Source organism: Scheffersomyces amazonensis (genome assembly GCF_036850825.1).
Source record: "Scheffersomyces amazonensis strain UFMG-HMD-26.3 chromosome Unknown RJT21scaffold_3, whole genome shotgun sequence".
Classification (NCBI taxonomy): Eukaryota; Fungi; Ascomycota; class Pichiomycetes; order Serinales; family Debaryomycetaceae; genus Scheffersomyces; species Scheffersomyces amazonensis.
The window spans coordinates 1,561,060-1,578,555 of NW_027042743.1; the positions used below are offsets into that span (position 1 = coordinate 1,561,060).

Sequence of the window (17,496 nt, forward strand, 5' to 3'; positions counted from 1 at the left end):
AAGTCAATACAACTTATACGTGTAAATCAATTGACAGTAAGTAATCAATATTAGCATTACCATACATTAATATCAATTATGTCATCATTGAAGAAGACTAATTTAGAGTAAGTATACAATTTAGACCGAATATCAAAGAAAGTAAATTTGATATCATATATAATATTTTAACAGAATCCTTCTAACCATTTTTTTCAATTATAGTTCAGTAACTGATTTACGTCAAACTACTGATGACAATTTACCAGCTGCATTAACAGAATTAGGATATGATCAATCATTTAAATTAATAGATACTAAATTAGCATTAGGACTGGTAACTGTGGTAATAGCAGGACTTTTATTTCTTGTAGATAAAAAATATGAATTTAATGAATCTTATAATATTACAGTTATATCAATTTTATTATATGCTATTTTTAGTGGAATATTATTATATTTAAACAGAGTATATAAGGATGTTAAATATATTGGATATAATTCAAAGGGAGAAAAAATCACAATTGCTGGTTGGACAAAAAAGTTTGATCCAATTTATTATACAAAGATTACTTTAAATGATAAAACAACCATTGAATCACAATTGGAATTCAAAAAGTTTTTCGATACACTTGGATATTTCAATAGAGAAGCCTTTGTTACTGTATTAAAGGGACAAATTACTAAAAAGTCACAATAATCTTATATATATATATATATATATATAAATATAAATGTATATTTACATACTAATAAATATCTTTGCATGTTGACTTGTCTATGACTTTTGTATCCATTCGAGAAAGGTATCTTGCTAACTTTTGTAAACTGTACGGTAAAGCTCTAATTGCAGGTAAAAAATTAGCATACAATGGACTTGCAATTACTCCAATTTCTCCATAATTAATCTTATGAACTATTTTAGTTGCTAATTGTTTAGATTCAACTAATGGTGCAAGAAATGGCATTGGAGGTTTAACATCCTTAAACATATCAGTATTTAATTGTCCAGGAGTTACTAATAACATCCGAATTTTAGAATATTCAGATAATTCTTCTACTAAAGATTCATGAATCAGATACATTGAAGCCTTAGTAGCTGAATAAATTGATAAATTCTTAGGAGCTAATACTCCAAGAATTGATGATATAGTAACAATATATAATTTTTTAGATTGATAATTTTTAATATGATTAGAGATAATACTTTTAAGAATATGAATTGGTGATAAAGTATTAACATTGAATAATTTTAGTATCTCATCTTGTTCAAGTGTCAATAATGATTTATTATGTCTTATACCAGCATTATTAATTAATATACTGATATGCTGTCCTTTATGATTTAATTGTTTAACTATATATTGGAAAGTCTCTAAAACTACTTTATCATCAGACAAGTCACATGAAACATAGTGTATTCTTTCCAGGTTTATTTTAGGTTCCACTATATCAACAATAATTATTTTTGAAATTTTTGTTGTTAAAAGTTGTTTAACAATATCGGATCCTAATCCATTAGATCCTCCTGTAATTAAAGCAATATCTTCTTCTTCTATATTAGTCCATAAACCTTTACTAGGTCGCTTATAATAATAATTCACTATAGAAAATATCACTACTATTGCACATAATGTCTTAAGAGTTAAACTGTAATATTCTCTATTCCGTCTAAATCATTCTAGTTAGTACAACGAATCAATAATTAAAATATCTTCTAATTTTATAACATACCCAAAAAAGCCGAGTACAAGAAACAATATTATTATTGAATTTAATCCTGCATAGTCAAAGATAGTATCTATACTGAATGTCATAATTATCTATAAAGGAATACTGATTATTTAGTTGAATGCAAAATATATAAACTGCTATAATACATAAAGTCTATAGTGAGATGGCTCTATATACAGGAAAATCAAAATCATTCATGAGTGTTTCTTTAAACTATTATCGTAATCATACCCTCTGGCAATACCTCCTCTACCTTCTTCTAAAATGGCACCCTGTTCATTTCCATCTTCTTCTCCTTCTCCATCTTCAGTATTAAAATCACTACCTAATCCTGTCCAATGTCTATTTTGTAGATGAACTGCCGATGTTGATACAGTATTTTTAATAGCAATAGTAGCGGAGAATTTCTTAACCAAACTATTTGAAGAATTTGTAGAATCTTCTTCTTGTTCTTCTTCAGCAGTAATACTTAGATGATTAATTTGTCTTAATGGTTGAGATGTACTAACAAATGTTCCAGTGACAGGATCGAAAACGGGTGGCTTATCTTCCTCTTGTTGTTCATTGTTTCTTGGCTCTTCTTCTTTTTCTTCTTCTTCTTCTTCTTCATTACTTAAATTTCTCAAGATACTATTAAAATCAGTAATCCATTTACCTGTCCATGTGAGTTCATCACTCAAGGCAAGAAGTAATTCATATGGTGTCACAATAGGTTTGAAGTATTCATTACTTTGATCAATAATTATACCTTGATGATCACATCCAAGTATACACCACATATCTATACTTTCAAAATTAGCTAATTTAGCGACATTTGGTTTACCAACCACAAATATATAATGCTTTTTTCCGGCTTGTTTGATTTTTTGTCCTATTTGATTTATTAATTTCTTGGTATTCATTAATGATAATGTATTAACTAATAAACCAACTGTACCAGCCGAACGAGCCATATGCATATACCTATAACGACGCATTAAATTAGGGAAGGGACCTTGTGAAATATTTCCATCAGCGAAAAGTGTTACTGAATTAAATGTTGTGGTTAGTTGTAATAATCTTGGAGTTTCAGGTTTGGTTATATGGAATAAATCATACTCTTGAAGAAAAGCTGTATTGTCTTCTTCATTATCAATAGATGAAGCATTAAGTCCTATTATATTTCTATTAAGTATTCTAAATGCTTCCTCGTTCAGTCGAATTGGTTCATAACCTATTATAGTTGCTGAAGAGTTATTGTCTATGGCTAGATCTGTATAAAGTAAATGGGGATATTCATCTTTTAATAAATTGTATAAATCCCTTAATAAATAAGTATGAGGAGAATCAGACATAAGAATAATTTTATGACCTTCATCGACTGGGAATCTTTGCTTAAACTGGACAATTAACTTTTCAATATCAATTTGTGGTTTTCCAAGGACATAGGCTACTGGGAGTTTATCAATAATATTTAAACATGCATCACCAAAATGAATTACTAGATCACTATTCACATGTTCAGCAGCAACTTCATCCACACAACATGGAGAATATGAAGTATCAGCTAAGATCCAGATAGCTTGACTTTGAGAATTATTATCATTATCATTATCTACTTTTTGACAACATTCAGAATTAGAATTAGACTTAGAATTACAATTACAACTAGAACTTGTATCAATTGAAGAACATGTAATTCCTAATCTTCTTTGTAATTCATGAACTATAGTAGCTGAATCTCCTACTAAGGAATCAGGAAACTGAAGAGTGACTCTCTTATACTTTAAACGTCCATCCTCACCTCTCTGTTGTAAGAATTGTATAACTTGTTCTAAACTATAATATTCATTAATCTTGTCTATTATTTCAGTTTGATCTTGAGGATCTTTAAGATTTAAATGTCTTCTTAAATTTTTTTCACTAACAACTTGAGCAAACTCAAATGTCGTATCATCCTGATATGTCGATAGAGCAGGAGCTACGAGTTCTTCACTTGTCATTATATTTATTAATGGTTGTGAAATATTTTAGTATTGTACATAATCAATTTGTCTATATATTTTTTTATTTTTTTTTTATTTTACTAAGGCACCTCAGCGGCATCGAAATGGAAGTGGTCTTGTGCGACATTGTTCCAGAAAAAACAAAATGTCTCTTTGCACCTATAAATGTCCGGCCCAATTTGCATCAATTGGTCTATAAACAGTTACACTACCTTGAACTAAATCCTTTAAGATATATTCACCATCCATGACTGTTCTAACTCCATTAACATTTTGTTCGGCTACTTTAATGATTCCATTATTATTATTTAATACCACTGAAGTATGATCAGGAGCTCCAACTGTTTGAGTTCTATGACTTACAGAATTCTCAAATCGACATGATTTAAATTGTAAAATATCTCCCTTTCTAACTTCATCTAATTGTTGAGTACCACTGACTAATGATACTGATCCATTAATACCTTCTATTTGTAATATAGGATATCCATGATGATAATATTCAGAAACAAATGCATGTTTCCCACATCCTTTAAGTAAAGCTTCCTTAGCAAGATCCCAACATTCACCAGATCCAATTTGTTGACCATAATGATGTTGACACCATGCACTAATATGTTCACCATATTTCTCACTATAACCAATTAATTCATTCTTACTTGGAATCTTACTATCAATTGGTGAAGGTATAAATTCTGTAATTTCAACTTGAGGATTTCTAACATTAGTATTTGTCCACACAAATTTATATCTAATAATTGATAAATCTTTTAATCTAAAATTAAATTTACGCTCATAGTTAGTTATATTTCCTAAGGTAGAATTTTGATATGAAGTAGAATAATTTAATCCCAGTAAATCTTTTGGTAATTGTAATGGCCCTGATGTATTAGCAAACCATCCTGATTCTAATTCTAAATTAAGATTAGGTGGACCAGTACGCACTGGTGGAGGTGGAATCATAGCTGGTGATCTAGAATAATTTCTTGCAGGTGGAGGTGGAGGAATTGCATTTGCATTTGCATTTGCATTTACTGTAGTAGGAACAGGTTCCGGTTCAGCATGTTCAGTTCTGATTGGTGGATTTACATCTAATTTAGGTTTATGAGGAATTGGAGGTTTAGGTTTATGAGGAATTTCTGGCTTGGGTTTTGTAACCTCATGAACACTAGTTGAAGTTGGGTTCAGACCAGGACCCTTCTGCAACTGTTTATTTAAAAGTTGTCTAAAGTCAATTTGTTCAGGTTCAGCGCTAACTGGTGATTGAACTGGTGCTTGAACTGGTGTTGGAACTGGTGCCGGTTTATGTTTCACTGGTGGTGGGACCTTTTTAGGCTTTGGTATTGGTGCAACTTCAGGTTCATTTATTGATGTTTGAGCAAACCTTTCTGCAATCTGAGCTGCAAAATTTGGTTGAATGTTGCTTGAGACTGGCTGTTGAACATGTTGTTCCTCTGCAAGTTCTGCGTATGGAGGTGGAGGACCAAGACTAGAAAAAGTTGAAGGTTTCCTAACAGGTTTAGGAGGAGGAGCTTTCTTTGAACTCAATTCTATTCCTACATCATCTGGTCTAGGAGGCATTGGAGGTTCAACTTCATCACTTTCATCTTCAACTTTAGTAGATAATTTCTTTGGCTTAGGCGGAGGACCTTTACGAACTTTTTCAGATTCAATAGCTTGTAATTGATCTTCGCTTCCTGCAGTATTACCTCTATGAATCTTGGGAGGGGGAAGAAATGAAGAAATTGGTTTATTTTCTACTCTGTTCAGATCCACTGGATGGGTGGGAGTTTGTAAAGCTGAATTTCTTGTGGGAAGTGGAGGAATTGAAGATGTTGATCTTGGTGGAGTAGGAGGTATATGAGCTGAACGTGGAGGTTGTACAGCATCATTAGGGCCCCTATATATCTTTGGAGGTGGTGGACCAAATTTATTCACATCAAAGTCCATAAGATTGGTTCTAGTAGGTAATGAAGGAGGTTCAGAACTGGTTGGTTTTGGACCCGAATAAGTTGGACCAGTGGATGATGGACCAGTAGAAGTTGGTTGATTAGGCACAACTCTAGATGGTTCAGGAGTATTACCCCCTGACCCTCTACCTTTATGAACAGGAGGTGGAGCAAATGATGTTGGATCAGGAAGTGGAGTTTTTGGTTTAGGTGGAGCTTCTTCCAGTTCCATTCTGATTCCAAAATTATACTTTCTTGGTTCTTCAACAGGGGCGAGAGGGGCAGGTTGACCAGCAGGTTGTTGATTATATGGTAATCCAACCTGGGCTGGGGCAACCGGTGGGATTGGATTAGGAACTTGTGCTTGATTATATGCTCCATTGTTGACTGGTTGTTCAATTACTGGAGGTTTGTGATAAGGAGAATCATAAGTTAATGTACTTGTGCTTGCATTAGGAGCAGAAAGAGGGATCAGATTAGAATCATATCTTGCTGGAGGAGGTGGAATACCCTGCTGTTGTTGTGGTGCTGGTGGTAGAGTAGGTTGCTGTTGCTGTTGCTGATACTGCTGTTGTGGTGGTGGTTGCTGTTGCTGTTGCTGGTGAGATGGGAAATGTTGATGAATAGCATCACTAGCTGCCAGCTTCACACCTTGCTGAACTCCCAGCAGAATAGCCAGCAGGAGTGATTGTTGTAATTGATCTTGGAATGAGAGCTGAGCTTGTGGAGCTTGTGGGGCTTGTGGCTGCGTTTGTTGTTGAGGTATCTGAGGTGGTTGTGAATTCTGGGATTGGTTTTGATCTTGGAAGTTTGGTGCCTGCTGTCCATATCCTGCTTGTTGCTGAGTTCCATAATTTGGCTGTGAATAGCTTTGTTGTGAAGTGTTTTGTTGGATAGGTTGTTGGTATTGAGGAGGTTGTTGAGGGGGTTGTTGCTGTGGTTGTTGGAATTGTTGCTGTGGTTGAAATTGAGGTTGTTGTTGAAATTGAGGTTGTTGTTGAAATTGAGGTTGTTGAGGGGGTTGTGGTTGTTGCTGATACTGTTGCTGGGGTTGAGATTGTTGCTGGTATTGCTGTTGCTGATACTGCTGTTGTGGTTGTTCTACTTGCTGGTATTGAGGAGGCTGAGGAGGTTGCTGTTGGTATTGGGATTGTGGTGGTTGCTGATACTGTGGTTGTTGAGGTTGTTGAGGTGGTTGATACTGTTGGGGCTCATACTGCTGCTGCTGCTGCTGTTGTTGCTGTTGAGGAAATTGCTGATACTGCTGTTGATTATACTGCTGTTGCTGGGGTGGTGGGGAAGGATACTTTCTCTCTGCTGGAACATAAGCTCCTACATTCCTTTTGGGTGGAGGTGGAAGAGTTTTCAATTGATCTGGAGTAGCCTTTGGTAAAGGAGCAGCCACAAATTGTTGACCTCCTTCTCCTTCTTCTGCTTCACCCTCCTTTGAAGTTGAACCTGAACTTTTACCATCTCTATTCTTATACATTTGATAACCTCCTTTACCTACGGCTTTAGCTCCTCGACCAACACCCTTAACAGTGGCAATTCCTGCCGCTTTAAATGAGTCCTTATTATTATCCCAGAATGACATATCTTTCTACTCACTATAGTTACTCAATTGACAATCTATATACTTTTCTATAGGGAGTATGGCTTTGACTTTATAGTTGAAAAGTGTTGAAAAATGCCTTGTATACTGTAGCATGGATGTTTTCTCCATACTCGACTGTTACTCCTATAAAAAAGGCGGAGTGAGGTGTGCGGTGAGGGTGCTACAAACGCAGAGATCGTAGATAGTAGACAGTAGAGTAGACAGTATCCAATTAACTACCAGTATTATAATTATTACAATTACAATTACAATGATAACCTTAACTATGAAGCATCTATTTTAATTAATATTTATCTAATCTATAATAAAAACAAGTAAGTAACTAAATATACTGCCAGCAGCAAGTCCAACACTTAAAAATACTGCGGTAAACCCTCCTGCTGCTTCTTTTTCTTCATCAGTATCACAGAAATTTGCAACAATCATAAAACATGAAGTACATAATTGACCATTAGAAATTCCAAATAATAATTGTAAAATTATATACCAAGAATCAGAATTTATAAGTGCACTAGATTGATTAGCAGCTGAATATGGATGAATATTACAAGTTAAAAATAATGGAATAAATATTAATCTAGCAATTGAATAAATTATTAAAGTTTTAGGATTTGTAATAAGCATATGTAATTTAGGATATCCACAAAATATACGACCTAATAAATCTCCTAAATTCCAAATTAAATAAATAAATGGAATAAAAATTTCCTTTTTATAAAACCAAAATTTAGATTCAGTATTAACTGATTCAACTGTAGATGCAAAAACTGGGAAAATTAATGTAACACTAAAAGTAATAAAAATAGTCAGGACAATAAGTTTTAATTTTGACCATAAAACTGAAAATGGAACATGAGTCTTTTGTTTAATATCTGGTTCATCAATAATTTCTGAAGAATTTAATGGTTGTTCTTCAATTAATTGATTTAATGATCGATATGTCGATTCAACTTTATGATGATTAATCCAAAAAATCATAAGTAATGAAACAATTGAAATTAAACTAGCAGTAATATAATAAACAAATACTCCATAATTTTTTTCAACATGATAATTTTCATCAGTTGAATTAGTCTTTTTATCACCAACTAATAAAATTGATATAATTAATGCTAAAGCAGGTAAAACTCCAGCAACTGCTTGACCTACCATAACTGCATTTGCATAAATACCTCCTAATACATTAACAATAGCCATAGTACCATTTTGAGCCAAACAAGTTGCTAATGCTGATATAAATACCATAATCATTAAAATAGTAAAAAATGCATTATCATTCATCATAATTAATAAATCAGATATACAAGTTATTGACATAAATAAAAATACAAATATAGTTAACCAAAGTCCAAGACTAAGTCTAAATTTATAATTTACTCCAGCTTGAGCTTGAGATAAATAATAACTATATAAAATCGAAGTTATTGTTGAAACTGACATCATTGTTGATGAATACACTTTAATTAATGAAGGTGAATGACTAAATCTTTCACCATAATAAGCAGAAGCAGAAAGGAAACAATTCCATGGCCATAATAAGGCAATACCTACTATAGTAAAAGTTATATAACGAAGTTGAGAAAGTTTTATTATAAAAGAATTTGAATTCAATAATCTCAAAACTATAGGATCATAATCTTGAGATTGTTGATGATCATAATCATTATCACCTTCACGAATCAGTTCTGAAGATTCTGTAGATCGATGAGTAGTCATCGTATCTAATTCTATATCAGGAGAGTCAACTTCTGTTGGATGATAAGACAGCACGATTAGTTGTTATGTTATATAAGATTTTAGAATCTCTTATATTTTTATATTAGGTTCAAGATAAGGAATTATCACGACAAACAAAGTGTGCATATTTCATGTTTGTCAAAATTTTATTGACGCGTGATATGACTACAATGAGTTTGTGACTACCATGGGTATTGTAATTGTCGGAGTATATAAGAACGATATTGGTGCGTATCCAATGGTAGTGCAGATATTCATTTCAGTAGTTAAGAAAAATATCAATATTACATGTTAAAGGATATTTACTGGTAGAGTACGTAATGGTTCTATAGTAAAAGTGTTATATCTCATGTATAGAGAACTACATATATAGCGAATGTAAACGACATTTTTGTAGTTTTGCAATTTTGCAACTCTCTCAAGAGTAACGTCTAATTTTAACTTTTACATTAAAGAAAAAGATAATAATGCATATTGATTTGAAGTGATGTTACGACAATACCTAACGATATTGTATTTATAAATCAATCAAAATAGTTTATGAATCTATTTACTTACGATTGTCAAAGGGTGAATGGAATTGAATATGTCGATCAGGATAAAGATTTGTATACTCTTCCCGAGTTAACTCTGTTCTATTCTCAATTTCATCATCAATATTAATCTGTTCAGGATTAGAAGATGCTGATACTATCCGTTTTAATTCATTCAAATCTTCAACTTCTGTTTCTATTAAATCGGTTAAGTCTCTTTCAATTTTAAAAAATACTCTCATAATTAAATAATTGGGTTCCTTTAATGGTAATCTCAATGGTGATTTCTCAGAAAGCCAAAAAATATCTCTATCACTATTTGAAAATACATTCAGATGTCGTCTAGTTAATTCATCTACTTCTAAAGTTTTCTTCTCAAGAATTGATAATATCAGTGACCATTCTTGATGTGTATATCTTTTCTGAGGATTTTCAATAGAGTCAGTAATTAACGGCTTTAAACGATTAAGAATACTCAAAATATTTTCATACGTTTCTTTTTGATGAACCATTTTATGAGTGATTTTCTCCCTAACCCCTTGCCAGTCATGATGCTGCTCTTCCTGTCTCGCCTGTAGCATCTGTGAAAAATCCTCCATAAATTCCATTTTACCAGGAATATCAGAACTTAATTCACTTACTTCTTTATCTTCATTACTGCTCAAATAATCTTCAAGATCATTCTGTAACTCTTTCAGTAATTCTTTCTTTGTTTGATGTTCATCTTCAAGATCATCTCTAAATATAAATTTAGATAAATAGAAACTTAAAGTATTAGCCATATCGAATAATTTATCACCAACATTGGAAATTAAAATAGTCATTAATGGTACTGCTGCAACTGACCAAGATACAAAAAATACTCGACCTAAATGTGATCTGGGAGCATAATCTCCATATCCAATTGTAATTAAACAAAGAAAACAAAAATACATACCATTAAAGTAAGACCATCCTTCAGTAAATTTGAAAACCAATGCCCCGATAAACCAAAATACCATAAAGATAAATATTGTGGCAATTAGTGAAGCATTTAATTGTTCTGTTTTAGCTTGTCTCCTAATAACTCTCATTCTATGGAATGATTCATCAGGTGTCATATCTTCTTGAGAATCTTCAACCTTGGCAAGTTCTCTCATTCTTTTTGTTTCTATTCTATGCCAAAATATAGTAGGGCCACCTGAAGTTAAAACAACTTGACGAATCATTGCTACCAATAACCCCATAATTAAAACACCACCCATTGATAAAACCAATGCCATTACTTTTGCTCCCGAAGTTTTAGGAGTAATATCTCCTAAACCAATAGTAAGGAATGAAACTATACAATAGTAAAGTGCAGAACCATATGTTAAATCGGCTATCATATTTGCCATAATACAGGATCCAATAACACACCAAATAACAAAACAAATTGTATAAATCATTAAAGTCCTTTGCTTAGTATCTAAATTAAATGCTGCCGGATATTTTCCTAATTTATAACCTATAAAATTGATCAGTAAAGTCAATGAACAAGCAAAGTAATAAGCACAAGTGAAAACTCCAAACCAAAACCCTTCTGATCTTGCATATTGTGGATCTTCACCAACACAAGATTTATTTGTAACTATTACATCAATTAGAAGAAAAACACATGCAATGATAAAACAAAATATTGAAACACATTGACTTACCAAATATTTAATTGTACCAGAAAAATTCATTAATAATGATATATTACCTATAAGTCCAAAGACTAAAGATAAAGAATTTAAAGTAGTCATAGCAGTTCCATCAGCAATTTCAAGTCCTGTATCATTATCTATTCTCCAATGTTGAATTAATCCTATTATGGAAATCATATTAGCAAGGGGTCCAAGACAAGCTGATATAAGTGGGAAATAAGAAGATATGAAAAACCAAAATACAAAATGAGCTTCACCTGGTCTAACTCTCATAGATGTAACTGTTGATATCGGTATATCTAAAGTATTTTTAACTACAACTTCCATATCTCTTCTTAAGATTTTATTCTTACTACTATGGAATACCAATGGTAATAATTTATCTTCATAATTATTAACATTAAATGATAATTCCCTAGATGGAGTCAATGAACTTGTCACTGATCTAAACCTTTTTCGAAATTGTTTGACGTTATCAAAGGTCATATTAGTATTTGAATATATAATGATGGTGGTGATGAGGTATGCATAGATATTATTATATGGAGGAAATAGTACAGTTACAGTTATAGTTACCTAATGTTATTATTGAAAAATTGTATAACGTCTATATATGATGAATAGTATAGTAATAATTGAAAAGTATAATTCAAACCACTTCTTTTCATTTCATTAGATGGGGGCTTTTATGGAGTTATTGAAATTAATTAAAATTAATTAATTAATTTACCAAATTAGTAAATTAAAAAATAAATTGGAATGAGGAACCATTTTGTTCCCTGGCAATTTATCTATTCACATAACATAACTGCAAAAACGTTTGGAAGAAAGTTGTAGCATGTGAGAATCTGCACGTTTGCTTTGACGGATTTATAGGACCCGTTATGACCACATGTCATACTTGTGACAAATAAAAACGAAGTGAAGATCTCGACTTACTACACTCTAACATATCCAATCTAAGTACAGTAGGGATGATGCGATTAGCGAATTACTAGGACAGATTTTAGAGATGCGATAATGGCTTGAGAACCACTCAAATTACTAAATTTGGTATGGAATTTATCTATATACAGATTGGATAGATACAGGATAGTGTCTATATATAAATGTTGTTCGTCTGTTTGATTTTAAGCGTATAACTCAATATAATTACAAGTAATGCTGGAGTATGCTAGAGGAGATCATCAGTAAAGACTATTTTTTAATATGGGAAGGGGATTTCATTTTCTGGCTTTAAAACGTACTTTCTCAATAAATTCTTTGCAATGTTCTTCTTTAATGGTTTGGTGGACAATTGTGATAATATTTCTTCACGCTTTTGACTCATTTCAGGTTCATAAAATTTATCAAGAATATATGTCATGAACTTTCTTCTATGTTCAATTTCATTAAGTTGAATTTCTTCTTTATTTATATCAAGTGGTAATATTTCTTGTGTTGAAGGCCATGATTTAATCTTATATTTGTCTTTAATATCATTTATTTCCTTTAATAATTTTTCTCTTTCAGTTTCTGAAACATTTGAAGCTTGATAAGCAATAGCAACATCATCTAATTTTCTTAATGCTTCTATTCGACTAATAGTTTCTAATAAATTAGATTTATTTTGTTCAGTTTCAACTCCTTTTTGTTGTTCAATTTCAATTACTCTCTTCTTAGCTAATTCTTCATATAAAGCAAATTGTTGACCTTTATTCACTTTGATTTCAGCAATAGCAAAAGCTTTTCTGCTAGAAATTTTAGGAATAGACTCTATTCTAACTATATCACCTTCTTTACAGATTTCACCTTCATCATGAACTAAATAATCTTTTCTCTTAATAAGTTCCTTATGGATTCTAGAGTCATACACTTTTCTTTGAACCCTTACTTTTACGGTCTTGGACATCTTCCCTTGTGACACCACAAGACCCACAAAGTTTTGTTTAGCCATCTTCTTACTTTCTTATAGTGAATTTATTAATCAAAGGGCTTGTCTTAGTACTTTTGATTCTTCAGTTAAATTTTTTTTTCACTCCACCAACTGAAAAATCTTGAAATGTTTTGAACATGGGACACGACCATATTGATAAAATCACACATACTCTACACATAATACAATTTATACAATTAATTTATTAACAATTATCTATTAGAATATGTATGATAAAGACTAGCTTCTCTACTTATTAATTGCCTTTAAGACTTGAGCAATTTTTTCTATTAAAATTTTGTTTTCTTGTTCAGTACCGATTGTAATTCTGAGAGCTCCAGTACAATTTAATTCTTTACCTCTAAATCTAACCACAACTTCATTATCTACAGCCAAAGTGTTGTATAGTTGTTGAGCAACTTCATTAGATGGTACACCTTCTTTGTTTAATACTTCAACCAATATAAAATTAGAATCCAATCCTCCGATATTTCTACCAATTCCTTCAATTGATTGTAATTTATCCAAAACTAATTGACGTTGTTCAATAGTATTGGCAACATACTCGGCCATTATATGTAATCCGGAGTCTAAACTAGTAGCTCTTTTAGCAACATTAGAAGTTAATGAACTAATATTATAAGGATATTTCATGGCATTCAAGAAATAGGCCAAATCAGTAGAACTATAAGTAATACCTAATCTAATACCAGCTAATCCGAATGATTTTGATAATGTTTGAAATACAACCAAATTTGGATATTGATTAACTAAGGTGGAAACTGATTCACTATATTTTGAATTTGGATCCAATGTGAAATCTATATAAGCTTCATCTACAACAATTAATCCTTGCCAATTGGCAGCTAAGGTCTTTTCCAATAATTCAATGATATCTGAAACTGCAAGTAATTTACCAGTAGGATTACCTGGTGATGTTAAATATACTAATTTTATACTTGAATCTTTGACTACCTTATCAACCACACTAGAGATATCAACTTGAAATGATGGATAAAGTAATGGAACTTTAACAATTTCCACATCATTAACAGTAGCACAAATTGAGTACATTCCATAAGTAGGAGGACATATCAACATCTTTTCCTTTCCAGGTGCACATACACATCGAAGTAATAAATCAATACTTTCATCTGAACCTACTCCAAGGCATAAATTTTCAGGTTTTAACTTTGATTTTTCAAAATCTTTAAGAAATTTATTAGGTTGAGAGTTACGGAATTCAATGATTTGTTGTTTCAATTCGATTTGGTGTGGATCAGGATATCTATTTAATTCAAGTGATTTCTCATCTTCTGTTAAGGTTGTTAATGCTGGTCCATAGGTATTCTCATTGGCATCTAATAATACCCCAGTTTTAAAGTCATCTCTGGCACACCTATAAGGTTCGAGTGATAATATATTGGGCCTTACTACTTTTTTCAAATCAAACATTGTTAATTATCCACTTGATTACTGATATAATTTATTCTTGCTTAAAGTAGTAGTTATATGAATTTTGACTGAAAAATTTAGAATGTCTCTCTTTTTTTTTTATCGAGTCAATATGACTCTTACTTTTATTAAGCGCGATTTCCCTATTTAGGTAATAGATAAGTAGAACTAATTATTAACCCCAGCCGTAAAGAATCCTGAATCAAGTTCTGACTCTTGGGATATTCTTAAAAATTGATTATAATTTTTATCAGAAAACAATGGTGATAAATATTGTATTTGTGAATCATGATCAAAATCTTTCTCGCTTTCTTCAGAGTCAGAATCATACTTCGAATTTTTTGCAGCCTTAGTCGAGTTCTCATTTCCTTCAATTGAATTCAGTTTGAGTCCAGAATTAGAATCTTCATTAACACCTTCTATTAAATCATTTATTATAGTATCATCTTCAATTGACGAATTTCTTTCTTTATCATTAGAATTTGGTTTTAGTATACCATCTTCGACAATTATCTTATCATTAACTTGTGTATATTTATTTCCTTGTTTTGCAATGTAACTCTTTGATGCAGCATCAATTTTTAATTGTACTCTTTTAACTAAATCATTAAGAGTAGAAGCCTCTCGACTTTCAATAACATCGTGAATTTCATTTTCTATCCTTTTTCTCTTCATTTCAGCATCTTTTTCTACACATTTAAAGATATAATACAAGCTTTCTGGAGTCATCTCTGGAAGATTTCCCTTTGTATAATATAAATTTAGTGATTTGGTAATTTCTTGGTAGAGGTCATACTTCTCAGGTTCAATTTCATCTATAAGAATAGTATCCTTAGAAGCATCTAAAGATTGTTTAAGAAATTTAGATGTATTGTCTAATTTATCATCTTGGGAGTAAAGCATCTTTCTAAAATACTTTCTAGGAGAAAAGTCATGACGTTTCTTTGAAATTCTACCTCTAAAGGTATCTTGATTATTTGATAAATTAACTAATTCCAACTTTTCTAAATCTTTTAGTTTATGTCTATGGGTTTTGGGAGAAAATACACCATCTTCAAATTTTGCACTCTCACTGGCAGGAGATTCATAAAATTCCAAAATACTATTTACTGAAACCCTTTTCTTTTCATGAGGTCCTAATTTTATGACTTCTTCAACTTTCTCTAATTTTGGAATATCTGGATTAGATTGAAAGTTGTTCATTATTGCTTTCTTTATGGATGAAAAAGGAGATTGTGAAAGATTTTCATGAGTTTCTGTTTTCTTATTATGATCATCTGCTTTGACATTCAGATTAAATCCAAATGTATTCATTATTGAAAATTTCTTGCCTTCCGGTATTTGCAAAGTTGGTAAATAATCATCCTTTTTACTGTTTTCGATTGTAGGAGTAGTTTGATCGGTTACTGAGAATTTTGGACCCTTTGGTTTCCGAGCAGTAAAACTATTAAAGATTGTTGAAGTCTGGCTTACATTATCGGCGTTAATATCATCATCTATAGTCGTTGGGAAAAGTTTGTCCCAATTCGATTCTGAACTCTTAACTTTTGGACCATCTTCCTCATTTGTAACAATATTCTCGTTGTCATTAACATCATTGGTCTCATTGAACTCTAACCTTGTGGGGTTCCTATTGGTTTTTCTAAACCTTAATATATTGTTCTCCACATTTTCAATTACAGGTGGTGAAATGGAACTTCCGGATACAAATGAGACAGCATCATCAACTTGATTAATTTGATTAATCATATACATAACCATAACCATAAATATATTGTTATTAGCTTCATCAGCGGTAATGTTTCATTCTCACACAAGATTTTTTGCAATCCTAATCTTGCAATTTTGTGTCGGTGATTCTCAACACGACACCGGCAAAGAAAATTTATTACTTCGTTGTTATATTAGTTAGCTTATTAGGGAATCTATTCAATAACAATAATAATAATATATAAAGATAAGTATGAGTGTTGCGATAAGTTACGATCCCAAGACCAAGAAGCTTGTAGTTCCAGAAGATGCAGATATTTCTTCTGAACTTAAATTAGAAATTGATCAATTAAATACTCTTACTCAAGAAATAATAGCGAACGGATCGGATGTTCCACCAGTTCCAACTCCAGAAAATTTTAATAAAGATATGAGTAAAATGATTAAAAGATTATATGAAAGTGGAGTTCAAGCATTTAAAAGTGGGAAATTTCAAGATTCTGCTAAACAATTTTCTATTGGTATAGAAATGATTTTAAGAAGGCATAAATTTGAATCATTTCAAGGTACATTACAAGAACTTAGTTTATTTCTTATGAGTAGATCTGATGCATATTTAAAGACTAAAGAATATTTAAAAGCTTATAATGATTCAGATATGTTAATTGGTATGATGATGAATACTCCTGATAATTTTTTAAGAAGAGGTGTAGCTAATTTCTTTTTAGGAAATTATGAAGCTGCAAGAGCTGATTATCAAAGAGGTTTAGCATTTGATGAAAATAATGATAGATTACAGGCTGAATTAACTATTGTTTTAGATAAGATTTTAGAAGAAAATGGTGATTATCTTTAGGATTATAATATGAGTATCATATTATCCTTATAATGAGGGAGGTAATTGATTTTGATTATTAGTCATATCATATGATATATTTATTTGACTATATACTTATTTAATTATGTACTTATTTAGTACTGTAAAGGTATTCGGTATTCTCTATACAATACCTCTTGTTACTGTTTCAATGTATATTAGTAGTGGTTATATAATCAAATACCAAACTTTCCAAAAGGGAAATTTTCCATCGCGTATATAGTGAATATTAACGATAGTGATCTAACTCCAGCTGTAACTAACAAATTACTGAATACTAATACTATACACAGGCCAAATATGGCAAATGACGGAGTTATATATCTCTCGTCTTCGGACG

General features: G+C 31.5%; 10 protein-coding genes across 10 annotated transcripts; 2 read left to right on the plus strand and 8 right to left on the minus strand. All coding sequences in view use genetic code 12, as the record gives it.

Moving 5' to 3' along the window:
* Positions 1–78: 78 nt before the first annotated feature.
* SPC2 (signal peptidase complex subunit) lies at positions 79–679 on the plus strand (the record flags this gene model as incomplete). Its single annotated transcript, XM_064883458.1, has 2 exons — positions 79–107; positions 205–679. The coding sequence occupies 2 exons, from the start codon at positions 79–81 to the stop codon at positions 677–679; spliced, it is 504 nt and encodes a 167-aa protein (XP_064738794.1).
* A 49-nt stretch (positions 680–728) lies between these two features.
* RJT21DRAFT_139983 (uncharacterized protein) lies at positions 729–1,806 on the minus strand (the record flags this gene model as incomplete). Its single annotated transcript, XM_064883359.1, has 2 exons — positions 1,714–1,806; positions 729–1,650 (listed from the first exon to the last, which is right to left on the minus strand). Exons 1-2 carry the CDS (start codon positions 1,794–1,796, stop codon positions 729–731), a joined length of 1,005 nt encoding a protein of 334 aa, XP_064738795.1. The 5' UTR covers positions 1,797–1,806.
* RJT21DRAFT_139984 (uncharacterized protein) lies at positions 1,807–3,717 on the minus strand. Its single transcript, XM_064883360.1, has one exon. It carries the CDS (start codon positions 3,693–3,695, stop codon positions 1,908–1,910), a length of 1,788 nt encoding a protein of 595 aa, XP_064738796.1. The 5' UTR covers positions 3,696–3,717; the 3' UTR covers positions 1,807–1,907.
* On the minus strand, positions 3,700–7,479 carry MUC1 (Muc1p). Its single transcript, XM_064881783.1, has one exon. The coding sequence runs from the start codon at positions 7,239–7,241 to the stop codon at positions 3,858–3,860; it is 3,384 nt and encodes a 1,127-aa protein (XP_064738797.1). The 5' UTR covers positions 7,242–7,479; the 3' UTR covers positions 3,700–3,857.
* RJT21DRAFT_106264 (nucleoside transmembrane transporter) lies at positions 7,480–9,120 on the minus strand. Its single transcript, XM_064879822.1, has one exon. It carries the CDS (start codon positions 8,976–8,978, stop codon positions 7,557–7,559), a length of 1,422 nt encoding a protein of 473 aa, XP_064738798.1. The 5' UTR covers positions 8,979–9,120; the 3' UTR covers positions 7,480–7,556.
* On the minus strand, positions 9,108–12,044 carry TOK1 (Tok1p). Its single transcript, XM_064884290.1, has one exon. It carries the CDS (start codon positions 11,683–11,685, stop codon positions 9,550–9,552), a length of 2,136 nt encoding a protein of 711 aa, XP_064738799.1. The 5' UTR covers positions 11,686–12,044; the 3' UTR covers positions 9,108–9,549.
* Positions 12,045–13,258, minus strand: RJT21DRAFT_35800 (mitochondrial 37S ribosomal protein uS17m). Its single transcript, XM_064884289.1, has one exon. The coding sequence runs from the start codon at positions 13,133–13,135 to the stop codon at positions 12,404–12,406; it is 732 nt and encodes a 243-aa protein (XP_064738800.1). The 5' UTR covers positions 13,136–13,258; the 3' UTR covers positions 12,045–12,403.
* A 65-nt stretch (positions 13,259–13,323) lies between these two features.
* Positions 13,324–14,676, minus strand: HIS5 (histidinol-phosphate transaminase). Its single transcript, XM_064879823.1, has one exon. It carries the CDS (start codon positions 14,567–14,569, stop codon positions 13,364–13,366), a length of 1,206 nt encoding a protein of 401 aa, XP_064738801.1. The 5' UTR covers positions 14,570–14,676; the 3' UTR covers positions 13,324–13,363.
* A 61-nt stretch (positions 14,677–14,737) lies between these two features.
* RJT21DRAFT_132946 (uncharacterized protein) lies at positions 14,738–16,336 on the minus strand (the record flags this gene model as incomplete). The annotated part of the gene is made up of 1 exon (XM_064883164.1): positions 14,738–16,336. One exon carries the CDS (start codon positions 16,334–16,336, stop codon positions 14,738–14,740), a length of 1,599 nt encoding a protein of 532 aa, XP_064738802.1.
* A 160-nt stretch (positions 16,337–16,496) lies between these two features.
* SEC72 (Sec63 complex subunit) lies at positions 16,497–17,407 on the plus strand. Its single transcript, XM_064881784.1, has one exon. The coding sequence runs from the start codon at positions 16,533–16,535 to the stop codon at positions 17,133–17,135; it is 603 nt and encodes a 200-aa protein (XP_064738803.1). The 5' UTR covers positions 16,497–16,532; the 3' UTR covers positions 17,136–17,407.
* The last annotated feature ends 89 nt before the right edge of the window (positions 17,408–17,496 follow it).